The sequence below is a fragment of the Diadema setosum genome, chromosome 14, assembly GCF_964275005.1.
Source record: "Diadema setosum chromosome 14, eeDiaSeto1, whole genome shotgun sequence".
Classification (NCBI taxonomy): domain Eukaryota; kingdom Metazoa; phylum Echinodermata; class Echinoidea; order Diadematoida; family Diadematidae; genus Diadema; species Diadema setosum.
Window position 1 is genome coordinate 1716425 of NC_092698.1, and position 19857 is coordinate 1736281.

The 19857-nt window shown below is 37.9% G+C and overlaps 1 protein-coding gene across 1 annotated transcript in view; it reads left to right on the forward strand.

The window, feature by feature from the left end:
• The first annotated feature begins 1565 nt into the window (after positions 1 to 1565).
• The window catches only part of LOC140237822 (uncharacterized), a 34484-nt gene continuing 16192 nt past the window's right edge, over positions 1566 to 19857 (forward strand). Inside the window, exons 1-2 of the mRNA XM_072317750.1 lie at positions 1566 to 1754; positions 6466 to 6687. Coding sequence (XP_072173851.1) covers positions 1637 to 1754; positions 6466 to 6687 — 340 coding nt within the window. The 5' untranslated portion in view covers positions 1566 to 1636. The remainder of the gene's footprint in view (positions 1755 to 6465; positions 6688 to 19857) is intronic.

The window sequence follows — 19857 nt, forward strand, 5'->3', positions numbered from 1 at the left end:
ATCTTACTTACAAAGATCTAAACATTATTGGCACCAAAATTTAGATTCAGTTCAGCCTTAAACCACATCACAACCTTTGAAATAAAACCGAAATAAGATGATTCAGAAGTGTTGTAAATCAAAACCAACAACAAATACGACGAAAACCTAGTGAAAAATAACTTATTTAATCTAAGATAAACCAAGCTAACCTTGTGTACCATACTGCAACCTCTTGAACTTTCATATAAAGTGCAAAGTGTAAGATCAGACAGTAGTATACCAATAATCCATAAAGATAAAAATTCAAAGAGCCAAAAAACTACAGAGAGATTCAGATGTTTCGTCGTGTAAAAATAGTGGTCGAGATAGTCCAGTCATTATTTTACCTGAGGGGATTTAATCAATTTGCGACTCTCATATTGATTTGTGGGTAAGTAGACCCTACGTCATAATGATAACGCATTTGGGTTTTTTTCTTTTTTTAAGTGAATAAAAATAGCGACTGCGAATTTTCCCTTTCACAGTCATCTTCGCTATTTGTAAAGCCCGAAATAATCGCGGCATGAAATTTTCGCGAATTGGAGCCGACGGAGCCGACGACATAAAATGGAGGTCCCGTGTATGAGAGAGTAACAACTCATGCACGTAAAAGATTCCGCTTCATTCATTCATCGCAAAGAGCAGGGTGTTTAACCCGGTGAAGTGGTCCCACCTCACATCCAACTGGACCCCATGGAAGACCATCTTATATTACGTAGCTGAATATGGGCTATCCAGCCATCTTCTCAGATGGAAAAATGAACAAACAAAAACAAACAAACAAACCTTTTTTTGCTGCATGAAATTTTCGCGTATTGCCGTTGGCATTCCATGCAGACAAAATGGTGTATAGACAAGAACATTCGCATGCATTTTAATTTCGCGAATTTTGGCTCCTCCCAAGGTGGGCGAAAGTTTCATGCACGCGAAAAATGTCTGGTTTTACAGTATCTAATTGAAACGCAACGAAAAATCTAGTTCGAAGATACAAATCTTTTTTTTTACAATCATTTTTTGTTAGATGTACTTTGAAGTATTGTGAATAAAAAATTGCGGGTGGAACAGTCTGAGACTTATGTACACATAACCACTCACATCATCTATCCTAACATAACTACATTAACTGATGGACTAAGATGGAAAGATAGATAGACGTAGAGACAGATAGATGGATAGGTAGATGGATGATAGACAGAAGGGAAGAATTCCAGCTAACACCTCAAAGATCCAAAACAGGATGCCTCTTATTTGTGACTTAGTGCAGTTTAGTTTAGAAAACTTTTCAGACTAAACAGGGACACAAACACTGGTCCCTGGATTCTTGCCAGCTGCCATATATTTTTTTCAGCGCACGGATAACCGTTTTTTCCCCCTTTTTGCGTGCGGGATGTTGTGCAGAGGATTAGAGTTACCACGGCGCGTAGGGTGTCACGGGGACTGTAGAGGCAACACCATCGCTAGATCGCACCGTGAGGTCATGAAGAGAGGTTCTGTGAACAGCGGAGGGAGGAATCCGAGGATGATAATTACAGGATAACAGCTAAGGAGCTAAGTACATTTAGACTGATTTCGCTACGGCGGCTCAAGAGAAGCCTACGAGAGGAAATATTTGGAAATGGCGGCAGGGAGGAGTATAAGGAGTTACCATGGAGACAATAGCCTCCGAGTCCTCATGCTCACTGGAGCATTGGTTACAGTTTTCTTCTTTATTTCTGTGTGCCAGGCTCAGGACGGTAAGTGAAAGTACTGAATGACAGTCCTTTGTTTGGGTATGGATATCTTCAATACAATAAAACAATTATTTTTTTGAAAAGTTCGTCACAAGCCCTGCCTATGACCATAGATTTCAGATAATCACACTGGACTGTATGAAGACTCACCTTTTCAATCTACTGATTAGAGAATACCACGATTAATTTTCAATTATTTTCCACAGATCTGTCGTAATGATTTGTCAGTTCAGTTCTCCAGAAGGCGAATAACGCTGGGTTTTTATCACTTGATTTCAAATTCAAATTCAAATTCATTTATCTATTTTCATCCATAATTCATGTCTTTTGGGTTTCTATCATTTTTTTGGAGAGATAATAAGAAACCTCTTAGAAATATGAAATAGCATGCATAAATCACATGTTAAGAGGAATTAAATGTTTACTTGATAAAAATTGGCTTTGAAATTGCTATGATATTCAAAAAGAGCTATCCTAATAAAAGGTGGGACCCACCTTTTATTACGATTGCTTTGTTTAACTTTGTTTTTGGATGTTTCAGCCATTCCAAAACCGATTTCCATCAAATAAACTTTAAAATCCTATGAGAATAGTATGTTTTATACTATTCATGAGTGGTTTCTTGGTACCTCACAAAAAGTTAGAAGCCCAAACCTCATCTCCACCAATACTATATCATCCCTTTAAACACAGATGTACTGTAACTTAGTTATTACATTAGATGTTACTACATTAGAAGTCTCATATGTGTTTAAGTTGGAACCTCAGATAATCATAAGAAATAGCTTTCTAATATATATAACAACAAAAAATCGTCAAGTACAATTCATTTACCGGGATATTGAAAAATGATTATCAAATAATTTATGTAGACCCTACTTCGCGTATCACTGATTACCCGACAAGGTTGATACCTCTTACTTGGTAATACACCAGTGTAAACAATCCCCTTGGAATAAAGAATTAACCTACATGCTATAGTTGCTTACAGAACCTTCTATTGCTCCCGCCACATTCGAAATACAAAATGCTTGCCAGAACGTAAATTTTGGTTTGAGCTTAGACATCTACATTTTCTTTAAATTTTCCTTACTTTCCTATTTCTAAATTACTTTTATTTCTTAATTTCTGTTTTGCCTTGTGTTAATGTAGCACGTCAATCTATATTTTGTAAACTTGTATTCTATGACTTGTGGAAATACGTTCAACAACATAAGTCCTATCCAGTATTGCACGTGAACTGTAAATTTCGGGCTCATATTTACCTGAAATCAAATCCTACACGGAAATGCAAATTTTGCAGTGAAATAACTCCTAAATAACTTCTAGGAAAATTCACAACTAATGCTGAATAGTAGTAAACCAATTTTTGTGAGAGCAATAATACTGAACATGACCGGCGGAACCGTGAGGACCCGGAAGTGGGCCCCCACACTTTTGAAAAAGCTCCACCGGCCCTGCTGAAAACATTTAAAATGTAAGTATGCCTAGACATGATGGTAGCAACAGTAATATCCAAATTGCGCAGGGGTCGACAGCCCTAGCTTCTCAGCTGTTCTACCTGTGAATAATTATCAGGAGCGAAGGTCAGCATCATACGAGGTGAACCATGATAGGGCATTGATGAAAGTTTTCCTCAGAATAAACCAAGTTGGACCAACATCCACTAATACCTCATATGGGGAGGGGGTGTATAGGCTAGTTAATGGCACAGCTATTGAATGCAGTGTTAGTTAATGAATATTGCACATTTCACTGGTCAATTTCATAAACATGTTTGCAATGGTTGTATGTTGCCATATTTACAGCTACCACACCTCCAACAGAGATTGTCGAAATTGTTTTAATTTCTTGCTGATGCTATGGTAGCTGCCAATGTTGCAACGTATACATTCGTTACACCCCTAAGTGAAAGGGCCAAAGTGCCGGGTTACACCCCTCCCCCTCCCCACCCACACACACACACACACACACACACACACCAAGGTCATTAGATTTACTTATTAATGCTTACACATGACGTTACACAGTTCCTGATCCCTATGTAAAATATGTAAAGATTACAAAGCTTTACACAGTCTCGTTAAGTAAAAATACTCTCGCTCAATCGCCTAGCGCACTAAAACACACAAAGGAGCTTCAAGCTCCTTGAACAGACTAAACAGTATCTCTTCAAACAAACCAGTCCATCATCATTTAGTTGGCCGTGAATAAAATGAGAGTGTCGACTAATGAACCTAGATTGTTAACACACTTCCTATCGAGTCATTCTTTACGTCTAATAGATTTTTTTTTTTTTTTTTAACTACGGGAATTTTAAGTCCTAGGTATGTGATGATGAAGACATACGAGAAGCCAGTTGTTGTCGAAGGGAGGAAATCGTTCGTTTTAGAGTGATTTACAAGCAGAACCACAGCAGCCAACTCGGGTTCTCGTGACAATAATCCAACTTTTATGTTTTTTGGTTTGCTTTTTTTTTTTTACTACAAAGCTACTCAGTGTTCAAAGTAATTACTCTCCAGAAGTGATACCAAAATCAACATTAGCATAATTATGTGTAAACGTCAAAATCAATCCAACACTTCATTCTGTCCGTAAAGCGCGTTCAAGGTTACTTTTCCTCTTTTGCACCAGCCCTTTAAATCGCCATTTATTTCCGCGTAAAGATAACGATTTCGTCCAAATAGCACAAAATATCAAAGTTTGTATCCAAACATTTTGAATGGGAAATCAAATAAGATACTAAACTTGTGGTGCTATATGTTGTTCATTCTTAACAACGTCTAACTAATTCAATTCAATTCAATTCAAAGTTTATTTCATTTTTCGACAAAACATAATTTATGTTTCACTTCATTTAATAATCCCCTATTGATCACATAAAATTATAAATGGGACAGAATCTCATTTCGTGGAATATACAAATTAAGCAGGACAAAGACAATGTAATTAGCTTACATGAAAGTGTGTGGAATCGCAAACAAAATAGGACGCAATTTACAGAGGAAACGAAACATAACCCTTTCCGGCAGTATGGGCCTCGAAATAAAAGAAAGGATCGAACTTTATGGAAGAAAACCACCTGTCAGCGCCAAACTAGTTTCGTGTTTGTTTACGATATAGATGAGGAAAATGTTGTGTGTTGAAATGATTCTACTTCCGAAAATAGAACATTAGTTGCTGGCAGACGGTTGTGTTGGCATGGCGACAGAAATACTTACATAGACACATGTTGGGAATGATCGATGTTCAAGGGCCAGAGGGAGAATTTATCTTCAATTTGGCTCATGCCTGTCTGGTACGAATCATTAACTGCAGGTGAAATTTGTGAATATAACATCGATGGCTGTTGTTACATGGAAACTTTTACCGCACTCACTGCATGTCCTTGACTTACTGCAACCTGCTAGTGTTTGGATTTTTTTTTTGCTACTTCTATCACGATGGAAACAAACAACTTCTACATAAAAAATAAAAAAATAATCACTGTGTCAATGAAATGTAAAGGAATCATTATCCATATTTCCTCTCTGCATGTTTAATCCATTGCAAATTGTCATAAAGGAAAACAAATTGTGATGTAGGAAAGCAGTGGCATGTCATTGAATATGACAACAAATTAATGGACGATACAAAAGTGATATTAGCACTAAGATTGATATCGTCATCGATGTCATATATATCATTTCTCCAGAAGCATTATTTTCATTAGTACAGTAGGGTGGAGATGAGAATTGGGCTTCTACTTTTTTGCAAGATACCAAGAAAACACTTATGAAATAGTACAGAGCATACCATTTTAAGAGGAATTCAAAGTTTATTTGATGAAAATCGGGTTTGGAATCACTTTAACATCCAAAAACAAAGTAAAACAAAGCGATCGTAATAAAGTATGGGTCCCACACTTAATTAGAATCGTTGTGTTTTGGTTATCTCATCCATTTCAAAACCAATATTCATCAAATAAAAGTTGAATTCCTCGTGGAATCACGTGCTCTTTCATATTTCATAAGAGGTTTCTCATTATCTCACAAAAAATGTTAGAAACCTGAAATTAGGTCTCAACCAAAACTATACGATCCCTTTAACTTGTATCATAGAATATAGTAGCAGCAGTCGAGTGTGCTGTTATTGTTGTTGTAGATATTAGTTGTAATAGATATTATAGCTAGTGATGGCTAGCTTGGAACACTTTGAGCTAGCTTGTAACAGTTTGTAGCTAGCTTGTAATAGTTTGTAGCTAGCTTGTAACAGTTTGTAGCTAGCTTGTAACAGTCCGAGCAGTAGCGTTGCATCAAGCTCATCATTGAAACGCAGACTTATACAGTAAACCATTTCACATACTTAAATAATCTGAGCATGTGCTGATAAAGGTCATTGGAGACCATTCTTGAAATTGATTTATTCAAAAGAGTAACTGTATGAGTATTCAATACACTGCATAGGTCTTCACGAAAATTATGCTATAGATATTCATGTATGAACCAGGTATATATTTGAATATACAAATGAAATTATTTTCAACAAGATGAACAAAATAATTTCATGCAGTACGTAATACTTGTATCAAATTAACACTTTCTGCTCGGCTGTTTGCAAAATGCTCTTCTAAAAGATTATTCAATTAAGTCTGTGGTTCCAGAGGTCATTGCAGGCTAGTGCTAACTGTGAATTGGCTTACTGGTATAGGATCTTTCCAAATATCTCAACACAGAGGACTATTCCAGCGTGAGTTTCATGAGTTCGGAAGGCTATCTGCTTCCCTGCGTCTACCGGGGCATCCCCCATGAACACGGGGAAGAGTGGGTCATCAATGACTGCAGTACGTGTGTATGTACCAACGCTACCATCGAGTGCACCATCAAGGGATGCCCGCCGCACGAGTGTGAAGACGCCATTCACCCGCCGGGCGCATGTTGTCCGATGTGCCCCTTTCGTGAGTATCCAAACAAACAGTCAATGTCTCTTTCCCGAGTAACGAACCAAAACGACGCCCCCCCCCCCCCCCTTTCTTGAGTATTGATTCAATGCGATCTTTCTTTCCCTAGTAACGAACCAATACAGTGGTGGATTCAGGGGAACGCACCGGGCCCTGATTTCAGGGCCATACTTCAGGAACATTGAAACTGAAATTGATAATTATCTAGCTCTTTGCTCTTGAAGAGAAACAACCAATCAATCGAAGAAGTAAAAGCGTCATAGGCATTATTGTAAACATTGCGGTACACCGGCAAAAGTTCTTGTAAGAATAGAAGAAACGTGACAGAGAAAAAGAGATGGGGGGGGGGTGAGGTGGTAGATTGATTAGAGAGGGCTAGACGATTCTGAAGTTGATCATGGTTCCGGGTACAATAATATCCGGCACAATCCCAGTTGCTAATCAAATAGAGGTGATTATTGTCATGATCTATATTGTGCACTGAATCTTTACATCGTCGTGGTGTGCGACGGATAGACTGTTTTACTATTGCTGTCAGGTTTATTTGATTTGAACCCTTCCAGAACCACCATTTTAGAATGCTAATGAGATTATGCATGAATGTGTGGCACATCGTGCCGATGAGACTTTAGAAGTATACAGCTGATAGTTCTCTGAGCAAAAAGCGGATGATGCACAGTTTTAAGTTTGTGACATTATGTCGAATAACCACTGTCTCTACCCATACACATGTGACAGTGTCAGTGGCCTCTGATCGGGAATGGGGGGGGGGGGCGAGAGAGACTGCGTAGCCGAAAAGACGGGGGGGGGGGGCTCAGTCTCTACCCCTGCTCCTCCCCCAACACACACACACACACACAGAATGAAAAATCCGAAAAATCTAAGAAAATAAACAAAGAAACAAATAAATGAATAAACCATTTCGAGGGTTCCCGGGGAATCTTTCCATCGATGGGGGGGGGGGGGGGGGGGCATTGAACCTTGACCCACTCAACCACGAGTACCAAGCCCTCATGAACTACATGAATCCCCCCCCCCCCGGGGGGGGGGGGATTCATGTAAGTTCCGCGGCATCTGTGTGTTGCATCACTCAAACACACTCCCGACTGTTTTTGTTGCTCTGTATTCTCACTTGAAGTTTTGCTTAGTCATATCAACAATGATTATAGAAGTCCGTCAAAATTTTAAGTCTTCTCTCATTTTCTTGGCGACACACTCAGAACAATGCACTCTTCCATCCAGGTAAGCCTTTTGTATTTTAAACAATTTGACATGAGTCATACGAAGTGGGCATTGTCAAAACGTATTTCCGTGTGTGTTCCTGAACACACTTCTATCTGTTGTCTGCTATCTGTTTCATGACCTCATCAACTCCCTCGCAGAGTCCTATCTTGAAACCAAAGCGGTGTTGCACGAGCTACTCCTGCCTGTGAGAGTGAAAGGGTTAAGGAACAGACAATACTTACAGCTGTACGGTACCAGGCTTCTGTTCCCGGGGCAGTCATCATCGGCAACCGACCTGACACATGAGGTCTACCGATCCCATATTCGACGCCATGGTTATGTCACGGTCTATAGTCAATACACTAATCACACAGCATAGTACCAACCCCACTACGCTCAAGCTGGCAATCATAGGTATCAAACAAGTGAAGTGTGTCTCAGACGATCAAAGATTTCTTTTTTTTAATTATTATTAACGAATCTTTTGGAATAGCAAACCTCCTTTCATTTTCGGAATAACTAACCGGAATAACCAACCTACGGAAGGGATAAGAGGAAATATTGGTGGCACAACAGCATGTCGCACATTCTGACAACAAAAAGTTACCACCACCAAGATATCAAACTTATATAACAACAAAACTTTATTGCTCCCCTCTCCTCGAGCGCCATCGTCCCAGTCTCGATTCACCCTCTGCTCCAATGTAGACCGAACAGGCCACATCCACTTTGTACAATTGCATACTGTATTCATGACACAACGGTAACCGAAACTTCAACCATCCTGATCACGTGATAAACACTTCCCTCGTTTAGTATCTAAAAAAAAAAAAGTTACGCTCAATCTGCAATTATATATGTGCTTTAAATCAAGCGTTAATATGTTTATGAAACAGACTTATGATCAGGCCTGATATTTTCGATTCGCTGAGTTACGCTCGAAAAATCAAGAGTAGGATCAATTGCAACTCTTCATGAAACAGGCCCAAGATGATATAGCTATAATGATATTCCCTTCACCCATCACCTGAACCAGATGCGTGGCGATGCAGAGTGATAATCATGATAGGTTTCTCCATCATAACACCGTATATCAGTCTGCAATAAGATTCAGTCGAACCGCACATATGTATAGTACTTCTGTGGACATGAAGAGATATACACAGTGGTATGCCATAGTTTATCCGTATATAAGTGTTGTGACAGTGAGATTTTACAAGGAATTAAAAAGGTAGAAATGGAGGATTACTCTACCTGTCTACAATACATCACTTTGCTGTTCAGTTTTCTTTTGGTAATAAATTATCACTAGTATCGTCATAATATGACTGTAACTTAATTGGTCTTTGTTACGAGTATACTTCTTCAATGTCATTCTTTGATAATGTTTTGCCGTAAATGAAAATAAACTTGAACGTGAGTTTAAACTCAATGAATACCCGAGCACAGACAAGGTACAATGGGTTCAGGTTAACTCCATCCTGTGCCCTTTATCATCGTATTTTAAAACCTGCTAGTCATCCAGTCAGTTGACTTGAGATTCTATAACCCCCTCCTCGAGTGTCTTCTGAGTCGGGACATACTTTGACCTTTTGATAATCTGGAGATCTCTTATAGCTCGCCTATAATCATAAATGTCTTCCAGAAAAACTCAAATCTTAAAGTATCACTACAGAGGACAGGATTGTCAAGGGAATTTCGTAGGCGGAAATGTCCGGCAGATATCTTAAAGAAAATGTTAAGATGGAGATGATTCCACCCGTTCCTATGCAGACGAGGGGTCGAGGCTCGATTTGGCAGCCGCAGCTGCTCCTTGTCTGACCAAAGCGCAGCTCCGTCCGGCCGCTACGGGGAAAATTATTGGCAGACGCTTGTGGAAGAAATACAGAAAAGTTGAGTCATATTTTCCCTGTGTCTTCCTGCCCGTCGCCCCACATTTAAACAACATCAGATTGATATCTCCAATGATAGTATCCAAATAAACTACACATGTCGACCATAGAGCCCGTCTCGGTTCGTCTCGTGGTAGGCCCACTCATTAAATTGAGTAATATGTATGGAGATCGTGTAGATAAGACAAGTTTATCGACTATCAAGGATGACTTCAGAACACAAGATCTTTAAAAGTATGGACTTCTAAATGCTATCAGCTCATGGCATTTTATATTTAATCATATTGGGTTGGGGATAATAAGACTTCATTACAATGGCCCCTTGCTATTTTAACACTGAATGCATGCAAGTGTTGAAATTAAGGTAATGTCAATATGTGAGGACATCATGACAAAAAAAAAACCCCGAGATACTTGTTTCTCCAAATACAAGAAACAGAAACGAAAACAATATATCTCAGGCCTTAAAGAGGAAATCCACCCCAAAAATGTATAAACTTCAAAAGATAGAGAAAATATTCCCTACACAACGATGCAAAATTGAAAAAAAAAAATCGGATAGAAAAAAAGGAAGGTATGACATTTTGACATTTCACATTTTCTTTTTCGGAAATATTCAAATGAGCAAGTTCAAGATGTCGTTCTCTAACAATTTTCTATTCATTTCATATACAGAAATGAAAAAAAAAAACAACTCACATTTTAGCTGTATAAATGCAAAACGGTTGCCCTAAAACCAACACAAAAAAAAAGGGAATAAATGTTAACTCCGCTATATCTTAGTATGAGAACATGCTTTTACTTGTACTAGCTAGAAATAACTTTTTTTTCGGATTTCATCTATAACATATTACATGAAAAATTGTGAGGGTATAATTATGACATCATCAACTCACTCATTGAATATTCATAGACACTGGTAAAGAAATGTTTTTATATCTCATTTTTGTCATTTTTGTATCGTTCTGGAGGGAATATTTTTCTCTTTCTTTTGAAGTTTATTCATTTTTTAGGTGGATTTCCTCTTTAAATGTTAACCAGGACTGTATATCTCCTCGGTTCACCATAGGCCCCATGTTAAACTTAAATTGCAAAGACAGAAATCAGCAAGAATGAGCTTACGGAAAGAGTTTGCCTGTAGTTGAAAAAGGTGATGTATTAGCCGAGATAACTCTGTGCTGGCAGATGAACATTAATATTTTCATATAAATCTATCATAAGGGATTTCATAAGTAGCCAGGAAAGTGCCGAGTGGCCCTATATGTAGAGAATGACTATCATGTAATTTTGTTTTATTAGGTGAAATACATTTTATTTTTGGCCACTAGTTGCTCTGTCTAGAAGTATTGCCAATTTTAGGATTATATGGAGAAAGCGTTTGGAAAGCTTGGTGTACTCTGACTCACGTGTAGTCCAGGCTAGAAGGCACCCAACCTTGTTTTTTGATATATACAATGTTTTTTGATGGTTTCTTGTTAATTCGAGGGTGCTGATTCCAAATCCGATTGATGCCACTCGCATAACCTTGAGCATTTTCAGCAAAATGCAAAAATTCAAAATGGCCGCCTGATATGCTAATTCGGCCGTGATAAACACAATAATGTGCATTATATGATAAATTATTCCACCAAACTTTGTACATTTATGTTCCTAGAGTTACGCCATCTGCATTCGCAAGAGAATTTTCATTTCATATAGGTTCATTTAGTATTTAAAGCTCTTTTTTTAATTCAAAATGGCCGCCATTCCTATGCTTATATGAATGGCAAAACATATGCATGGAAAATATAAGAACAAATTTACTGTATTTCCAGTCCCGTACCTACGCTGTCATGAAGTGTTGCTTGTGTAATACAAATATGTTGGGTGTCACTTACAATATAGAGGGCCTACATGTATATTTGAGCATTTAATATTCATAAACCTTACGATTTTTAACACAATTTCTTATATATTTCATTTTGTCTCAACAACAACTATAAGTTCACTAAACGTCTCGCAAGAAATCAATATACCATCATATTCTACATGGAGGTTGAATATAAAAATGTTATACTAACACAATTAAGAAGCCTAGATGCATGGTATTTATCAAATAATGTTGAAAATGGAGGGGAAGCCGCTAGAAAGCAAAGCTTCTAATACTTAGTATGCATTCCCATAAAACCATATCAACACAGTACAGAAAAATCCTACATAGTAAGTGCAGAGATATTATGGTTGCAGACAAAAACACATCGGGCATTCAAGACGTAACGAAAAACCCTTTCAATGTATTTTTTTTTCCAGCAAGGAGTTGGGGGGGGGGGGGGGTGTGGGAGGGAGGAGTCCTGAGGCGAGTTTGAAATGGATCATAACCTCCATCACTTTGATATGATATAATTTAGAAGTACCGCCTTCATATTATCGAGCAAACTTGATTTTCTTCTTGAATTAAAACAACAAAAACTGGTGAAGACATAAACGAAACTGTCCAAACGCAATACCGTACAAACTATTCATTAAACATCAACCAAGGAGCAATGTGAGATACCTCTTTCAGTTCTCTCACAGTTCCCAGGTGTTGATAATATACACTTTGACATCATGATCTCATTCAGTCTTGTCTTAAAACTAAAACTGCGTTATCTTTATTGTCTTTAAAGAACCCTTTAATTGGATGTTTGGCAGCAGGCGACATCAGCCCCAAATTTGCAGAATTATCAGGCTACAGATGCATGTATTAGTCCTGCAATTGCTTTAATTGCAACCACATCTGGTGATGTTCAGCACTTCCTCAGGGGTCAGAGGACGAGTATTTGCCATAGAAACAGAATGAAGACATGAAGACTTGTTTGATCACCACCCGTTGAAGCCCTATGGCTTTGTACCAGGCCAGAGACAGTTGTAGGTAACTTGGGTGGTATCAGAGATTACATCCGACCAGCATCTGCACCAACATGTTTTGGGGTCAAAGCTTTCAAGTTACGGGAGGGAAATCTAGGCTTGTGGGATTTCAGACGCATTGATGGCAGGTTGTTCAAGGGGGGTATTTCATGGAGCGTTTGGTCAGATCTTTTCTTTTTGACAAACTGTTATAAGCTACTAAAATTCTTGCATCTGATTGGCTGAGAGCAACTTTGTCAGACAAATTTGTCAGACAAAACGCTTCATGAAATGCCCCCATGCTATCGTGTTTAGAAGGTCAGGGTATGCGTTGACGGCACTGGTGACACTTGCCATCATTTCCTTCCAGCGTGAGGGAGAATGATCGAGTGCCAGTGAAGGAGGGTAGACTTCCTTAGCCTATGCTTGGAAGGCTTGCCACAGAGGGCTACCTTGAACATAGCGTTGGTAAGATGGAAGGCATGGGTCTGATGATAATCTTATGAAGGTTGGGGCAAAGTCTCCAGAAGGTGAAGTACTCCTCTATTGTCTTCAGATGGGTCAGTACTCGGCTGATGTCATCCAAGGACTTTCTATGAGACGTAAAGTCAAGATCATCTGCAAACTTCCTACGTGAAGTGAATGTTATGTCACCATGTAAAAAGAGCTCTAGTGGAGTTAGTTTACAGCCACCATTAAGGAGGCCATCATTCAGAGTCCTAACACAGCTGGTCTAGTTACCTACGTGTAGAGCAATCCTGAATCTGCAAGTGCTGAAGATTAAAGACAAGCAGTGTGAAGTTGTTATAACACTGCTTTCAGAATGAGGCAGCACTGTACAGATCTCAGAGTCTCCCTTGACATCATATACGCAAACACAATCACTCCGAAAAAAAAAGATGGTGGTAAAATTCATCTACCATAAATAATTCATCTGGGTTAACATGAAAAACTTTTCGGCATTGTTTTCATTTCAAAGATTTGACGACAGGAAGTGAGGTGGTTCCTTTTTTCCACTTTCCCCTGCCTCATGTTCCTTCTTGGATGAGGGGACTGAAAAGTTTGTATAATATCGCTTTTAGATAATGTAGAACAGGACAAGTAATTGGAAATTTCATTTGTGTTATCATTTAGGATTCAGCCTTTTAATGCAGTAAATCAGAGTTAATATTATGATGTTGAACATCTCAAGGCAAGTAGGTATCAAATGTTCATAATATGTAATGATTCCTGATAAACAATTTTGATGTTGGCGTCAATTCAAGCTTTGGTGACTTTTCCAAATTCCTAGGGAAAATTCAGATTTAGGTAGCAAATTTGGATGTTTGCATCAAAAAATAAAACAGTTTTTTTTTTACTAACAACCTTCTGATTTATAATCAGCGCACAAATTGATAAACAGTGTACCTGAGTGACAGAAATAAAAGAAAATTTGTTTATTTCCATGTACACTTTGCCGTTCATATTGTGCAAGGGTACATGAGTGGGATCCATTTAGAAGTTTTGTATAAAGAAGAATATAATAAGCCTAAAAACAATAAATTTTCTGTTTGTTTGCTTGTTTGTTTGCTTGTTTTGCTAGTGGCACTCATCAGATTTGCATTGCACATGCAAAACTTGATAAAAGCGTAGGTATGTGACTGAAAATTCGTCTTCTATTTCTAAGCATATTTTTTGCCATTCATATAGTACATGAGTATAGGAGTGGCGGCCATTTTGAATTGAAAATAAGCTTGAAATAGTAAATGTACCTCTTCAAATGAAAAATTTCGTGCATGTGCGAGAAGAATTACTCAAGGAACAAAAATTTTAAAAACTTTGATGGAATAATTGGTCATTAAATTGACATAACTGGGATTATAATGGCCAAATTAGCATATCAGGCGGCCATTTTGGATTTTTGCATTTTGCCGAAAATGCTCAAGGTTACGCGAGTGGCATCAATCGGATTTGGAATCAGCACCCTCGAATTGACAAGAAACCATCAAAAAACATTGTATATATTAAAAAACAAGGTTAGGTGCACTTTCTATGGAGCCTAGCCTGGACTACGTGTGTACACGTGCTGTTACATGGTTTACAACGGGCACTGAGCTGCGTTCCTCTTGTTCTATCTCGCAAGTGCAGGCCGTGAATTATCAAACTATGTATTTCTATATCCCAAAAGGATGTCCGCTATGGGGTTTAGGGACGTCAATGGGAGGGGGCTGGGGTTCAATTGAAAGGGGGAGGGGGCGGGGGAAAGCGGAATATTCATAAATAATATAGTAGAACTAATGTCAAAGATTAGTAAATATATAGTGGTAAAGAGGGGAATTTCGGACCTGTTAAAAGTAGTCTGGAAAGAAAGAATATAATTACATAAGCTCAACAGTGAAAATCTGATCAGAATCCGATGAAATTAGGGAAATTATGAGTGTTGTGAAATTTCACTTATACATGTTTGGCAAACCAGTTCTTCAACAGTTTATATGGATCTGCAAAGAGTGAACTGATAATATCGTTTCCTCACAATTTTCCTTTTTTTTTTTTAAGAATGGGAATTGAAATGGAGGGTCTCATTAAAAATCAAAGCTTGTATATATGGGACCTGCATTGGTCGTGGACAAACATTAACTTTTTTTTTTTGCTATAAAAGTATAAAGTATATAATGTTATTCATGTCTAAACAACTTCTAATCATGATTAGTCAAACATTATAATGATTTGATACAGGGGATGATAAAAAAAAAATAGAAATGTCAAGACCTTGTAAACAAACTACTATATGTGGCGATTGTGAGGCGATTGAGCATCATATTAGTCATTTGCGCATTTATATTGGCTGTTTGAGAACTGTTTGGTGAAAATTAGTGAAACAGTTTTATAACTTCGTTACCTTTACCTAATTTCACTCAAATTTTCACTGCTGTGCCTATAATATCTTAACTTTTTCTTACCAGAACAAGTCCCTTTTTAAACCCCCCTTTTAATATACAGACACTCTTCGCGTTCACTTCTGTCCCTCTTTTTATACAACTTCAACCAATTAATCTTGATATAACAAATTGTACATTACTATACGCGTACGTGCGTACTTATTGAACAGTCTTATATGTACGAGCTCCGTCCCCATGGTTACTGCATGCCATTATAGGCCCTATAACATGTTGGAATAGAGCAGAAGATCAAAGGGTGTCTTAAATATCACTTCCCTCATCCCCCTCCCCCTTCCCTCTTCTGAGTAACATTATACTCTTAAGGTTTTGAACTTTAAAGGACGGGCGACACATCAAGTGACATCTAGCGTTAAGGTCGCACATTATTTAAGAGGGAGGGGTCGTAATTCGAACATCCGGGACACGAGGAGTTGTTTGGGTGTAAAATCATGGATCCTTCTCCCTCACGATCCGGATCGCATCAAACGTGGGAGAGACATTAATATACAGACAGCATGACAGACAGCTTTGAAGATACGGATAGATAGATAGATAGATAGATAGATAGATAGATAGATAGATAGATAGATAGATAGATAGATAGATAGATGTAGATAGATAAATAGAAATAGACAGATATTACAGGTAAAGATATAGGTAGATAGATATATAGACAGATAGAAAGATGGGTATAAAAAGATACATATATATAGAGAGAGAGGAGAGGCAGACAGACAGACAGACTGCAAGAATTAAAGAGACATAGAGAAGGAGAATACTGAAAGGAAGAAAGACAGCGAGAGAGGAAGAGGGTGGGATAAGGGGGAGATAGGTTAATAGATGGAAATAAAGCTAAAAAGACTCATTGGGGAGTGGGTAGACAGATGAGAAGGTTGAAAATGACTCCGTAGCTTGATATTTTCTTTCTTCATGAACAGGATCTGTTAACAGGTTTGAGTCACGATTTATGTGGCTGCATCTCTGATTGATTTACGTGCAGATGAATTGGAGGTGAGCCTTATCACGTAATCTCACATTATTCAATCAAAAAATTTCATGTTATCACGATCTACCACTTACATGCACGCGCCTGGTCAATCGTGTCTGTAAAATGAGATACACTGCAGTATGTTCTCAGCTGCCACTGCATGGATCCGTCGACGTTCGTCATTCAAAACGCAGAGACGCAAACGAAGAGTTTAGTGGTAATGCGAGTTAACTCCATTCTTGTCAATTTGAGATATTCGCGATTAAACCTGCTTAGAATAACGGAGATAATGATAAGAAAATATGGAATATTAATCATTACTTCAAGGATAGTCCTTACTATACAAAAAGTGAGGTATATCATGGGGGGGGGGTTATATTTTGCTCTCTGATGGCGGACTTCAGATTGTCAAGAAATGGTGCTTAATCTGTTTTGCAATCAAACTCTTCAAACACTTAAGTTCACTTGAGTAAGTAGTTCCATCTTCCCCTAAAGCCGTAATAGTATACAGGATATTAGAGTTGATCCACTATCTTTGTAAAATGATAATGCTTTGTTATTGAAATGATTATGAGTTTTATTTTTCAATCTGTTTTCATTCAGATATATCAATGCTCGATATCATTACTACTTCATTGATGTTGTCGAAATTGATCCTCTCATTAGTATCAACATCATTTTTTCTTATCAGCATACTTTATTGTGGGTGCTAAAAAAAGGAAAACAAACACGGAAAAATGAGTAGCAATTGCGAGATAAAGAAGGAGTGGTGACTTACTTACTTGGAGACTATGTGAAATGGAACCAACTCTTTTTGATAAAGTATGCCTGAAGTGAAAAATGAAAGTATAAAATTTTGGGGCAAAATTAATCTTTTCCATTTCAAACAATCCATGCAAACGCATGTTGTATAAGTATTATGCAAGTTGTCTTGATTGCCCAGTTCTATCACTCAAGCTCCTAGCTTCCTTAAGCAGCAACCTACTTTTGCCTCAAGTCTAGACTAGATTATCGTCAAATTTCCAATGGAATCTTATGCCGTACAGTCGCAGGTGGTCAGACAGAGTTAATCTTGTTGCTTCCAAGGAGGAAATAAAAGTATGAAGTCAAATTGTGGTAAGTCAGCAAATAGCCATGAATCTGCGCTTCTCAGTGAATTTCGCTCGACACACGAGTCACGCTGAAAGAAAGTTGTGACCGGTGTCGGAATTAGGCGGCCTCATTCTTTCAACTCTTTATCATGTTTATAGTCGAATCCTTTGCGAGACCATGACGGACGGATCTGTGTCAAAACGCACGAGGTTTCGATCATAATCTGGGTTAATACGGCCTGTCCTGTACACCGCTTGATCCTGAATGCACGCCGTCTTCTGTCGTACCTGGCCCGTTTTCTTCTTTGCCACTTTCAATCCTCGCTTCCTCTTGCTTCGCGAAGTCATTGTTCCCCGCTGGAGCATTCGTTGGCAACCACCCCAGAATCGTGGTCGTCGTGAGAACCTCCATTTCAGCGCGTAAAGTCTGGGCTACATGGACTGACTGACTGACTGACTGAATGAATGAATGAATGAATGAATGGATGAATGAATGAATAAAAATGAATGAATGAATGCACGAATAAAAATTAATGAATGAATGCACGAATGAATGAATGAACGAATGAATGAATGAATGAATGAATGAATGAATAAATGAATGTATAAATTATGAATAAATGAATGAATGAATGAATGAATGAATGAATGAATGAATGAATGAATGAATAATAATATACACGAACAGATAATAGAGTCAATTACAAAATTCAATTAATAAACGTGATTAATGGCAAATACAAGCATATCCATCATTTTGATCATAATCCAAATCGTTTCTCAAATTTAAGTGTTAGGACAAGGCAATTGCCCATAGATAAATGTCACATCGTTGAGCCAAGGTAAAAAAAGAATTAAGAAAGAAGAGTAAAGTAACATAATCTACAGCTAAGTAAGGTAACAACTGAAGTTGGATGAAGTCATAACTCATAATAATACACTGCAAAAAAAAAAAATATACGAATTTTTGAACGTCTTTGAGATTCCTCCATCAATTCTGTTTGTTTGTCTTCTTCCCATGAACATCATAAAAGAGCGCATGCTTACAAGAAATGGATTTGTTGAAGTACAGGTGTATTGTTGGGACCTGTTCTATCAGCTTTCTTGTGTCATCACTGTTAATGTAACTACTGGTCATGTGAAAGAAAAACAATGATAGATTTGTCATACAATAATACATCAAAGCAAAGCTTGGCATTTTCTCTACAACTTTACTCACTATTTGCCCAGCCCAACAGAAATCTAAAGAAGTTACATAGACTTGAAAAACGGAATGTTTTCTCAAAGCATGAAACCGTTAGTGTCTCAGAATAATGTGGCACAAAGGGGGTTTCCACCACGGCACATGAAGAGTTAATTAGTCATACCCAGTGTCTATAGACCAAATGCATTCATTAATAAATCTTATGTGAAACGTACCGCTGTATTCCCTGTGCCTTCTATCAGACTTAAAGGCACAGTTTGATATTCTTAGTCTTTGCGGAGGACACATTAAATGTCACAGTCATTTGGTTCAGCTCTGATATAGGAAGTTTTTTCTTCCTCTTCGCGGACATGCTTGTACGTAAGTCCTGCGTTAGCATGCTGCTTCTGATGTTCTCCTTAATGAATACACATTCTTGATATACGTAATAACATCTCTCTGATGTTATCATCATATTTCACACTTTCAGAGCAGCATCCGATCACATTATCTGCTTCCTGACTGCCAATATCCGTACTCATGAGCGTTTCTCCTTTAAAATGATCAAACCAGCATACATACTGTTTCGGTATATTCGAGGGGATCAAAGAAAGTATAAAAAACAACATTTATGCTTTTGCTAATTGAAGGGAGCTTCCAAATTATCAATTTCATTTTCAATTTTATCTTTATTGTCCAATCTGGATGTTCTTTTTCTTTCAAGTCATACACGTAGATACATAAAATCACGTCACTGTTTCATGCGATCATAGATTTGGCCATCGCGTCAATAATGCATTCATGACTGATGTGTAGAGAGATATATTGATAACGTTCCTATGCAAAAGTTCATGTAATTTTTGTGTCATGATTCTTGGGAAGGATACCCACATATTTGCTTTAGTTCATTGCAATGTTATAAATGATGAATTCAGTTTATCACTATATATAAGCACGCCCTGGTTTCCTCTCATCCGCTTTTCATGTTGCTGATTGATTTCCTGTA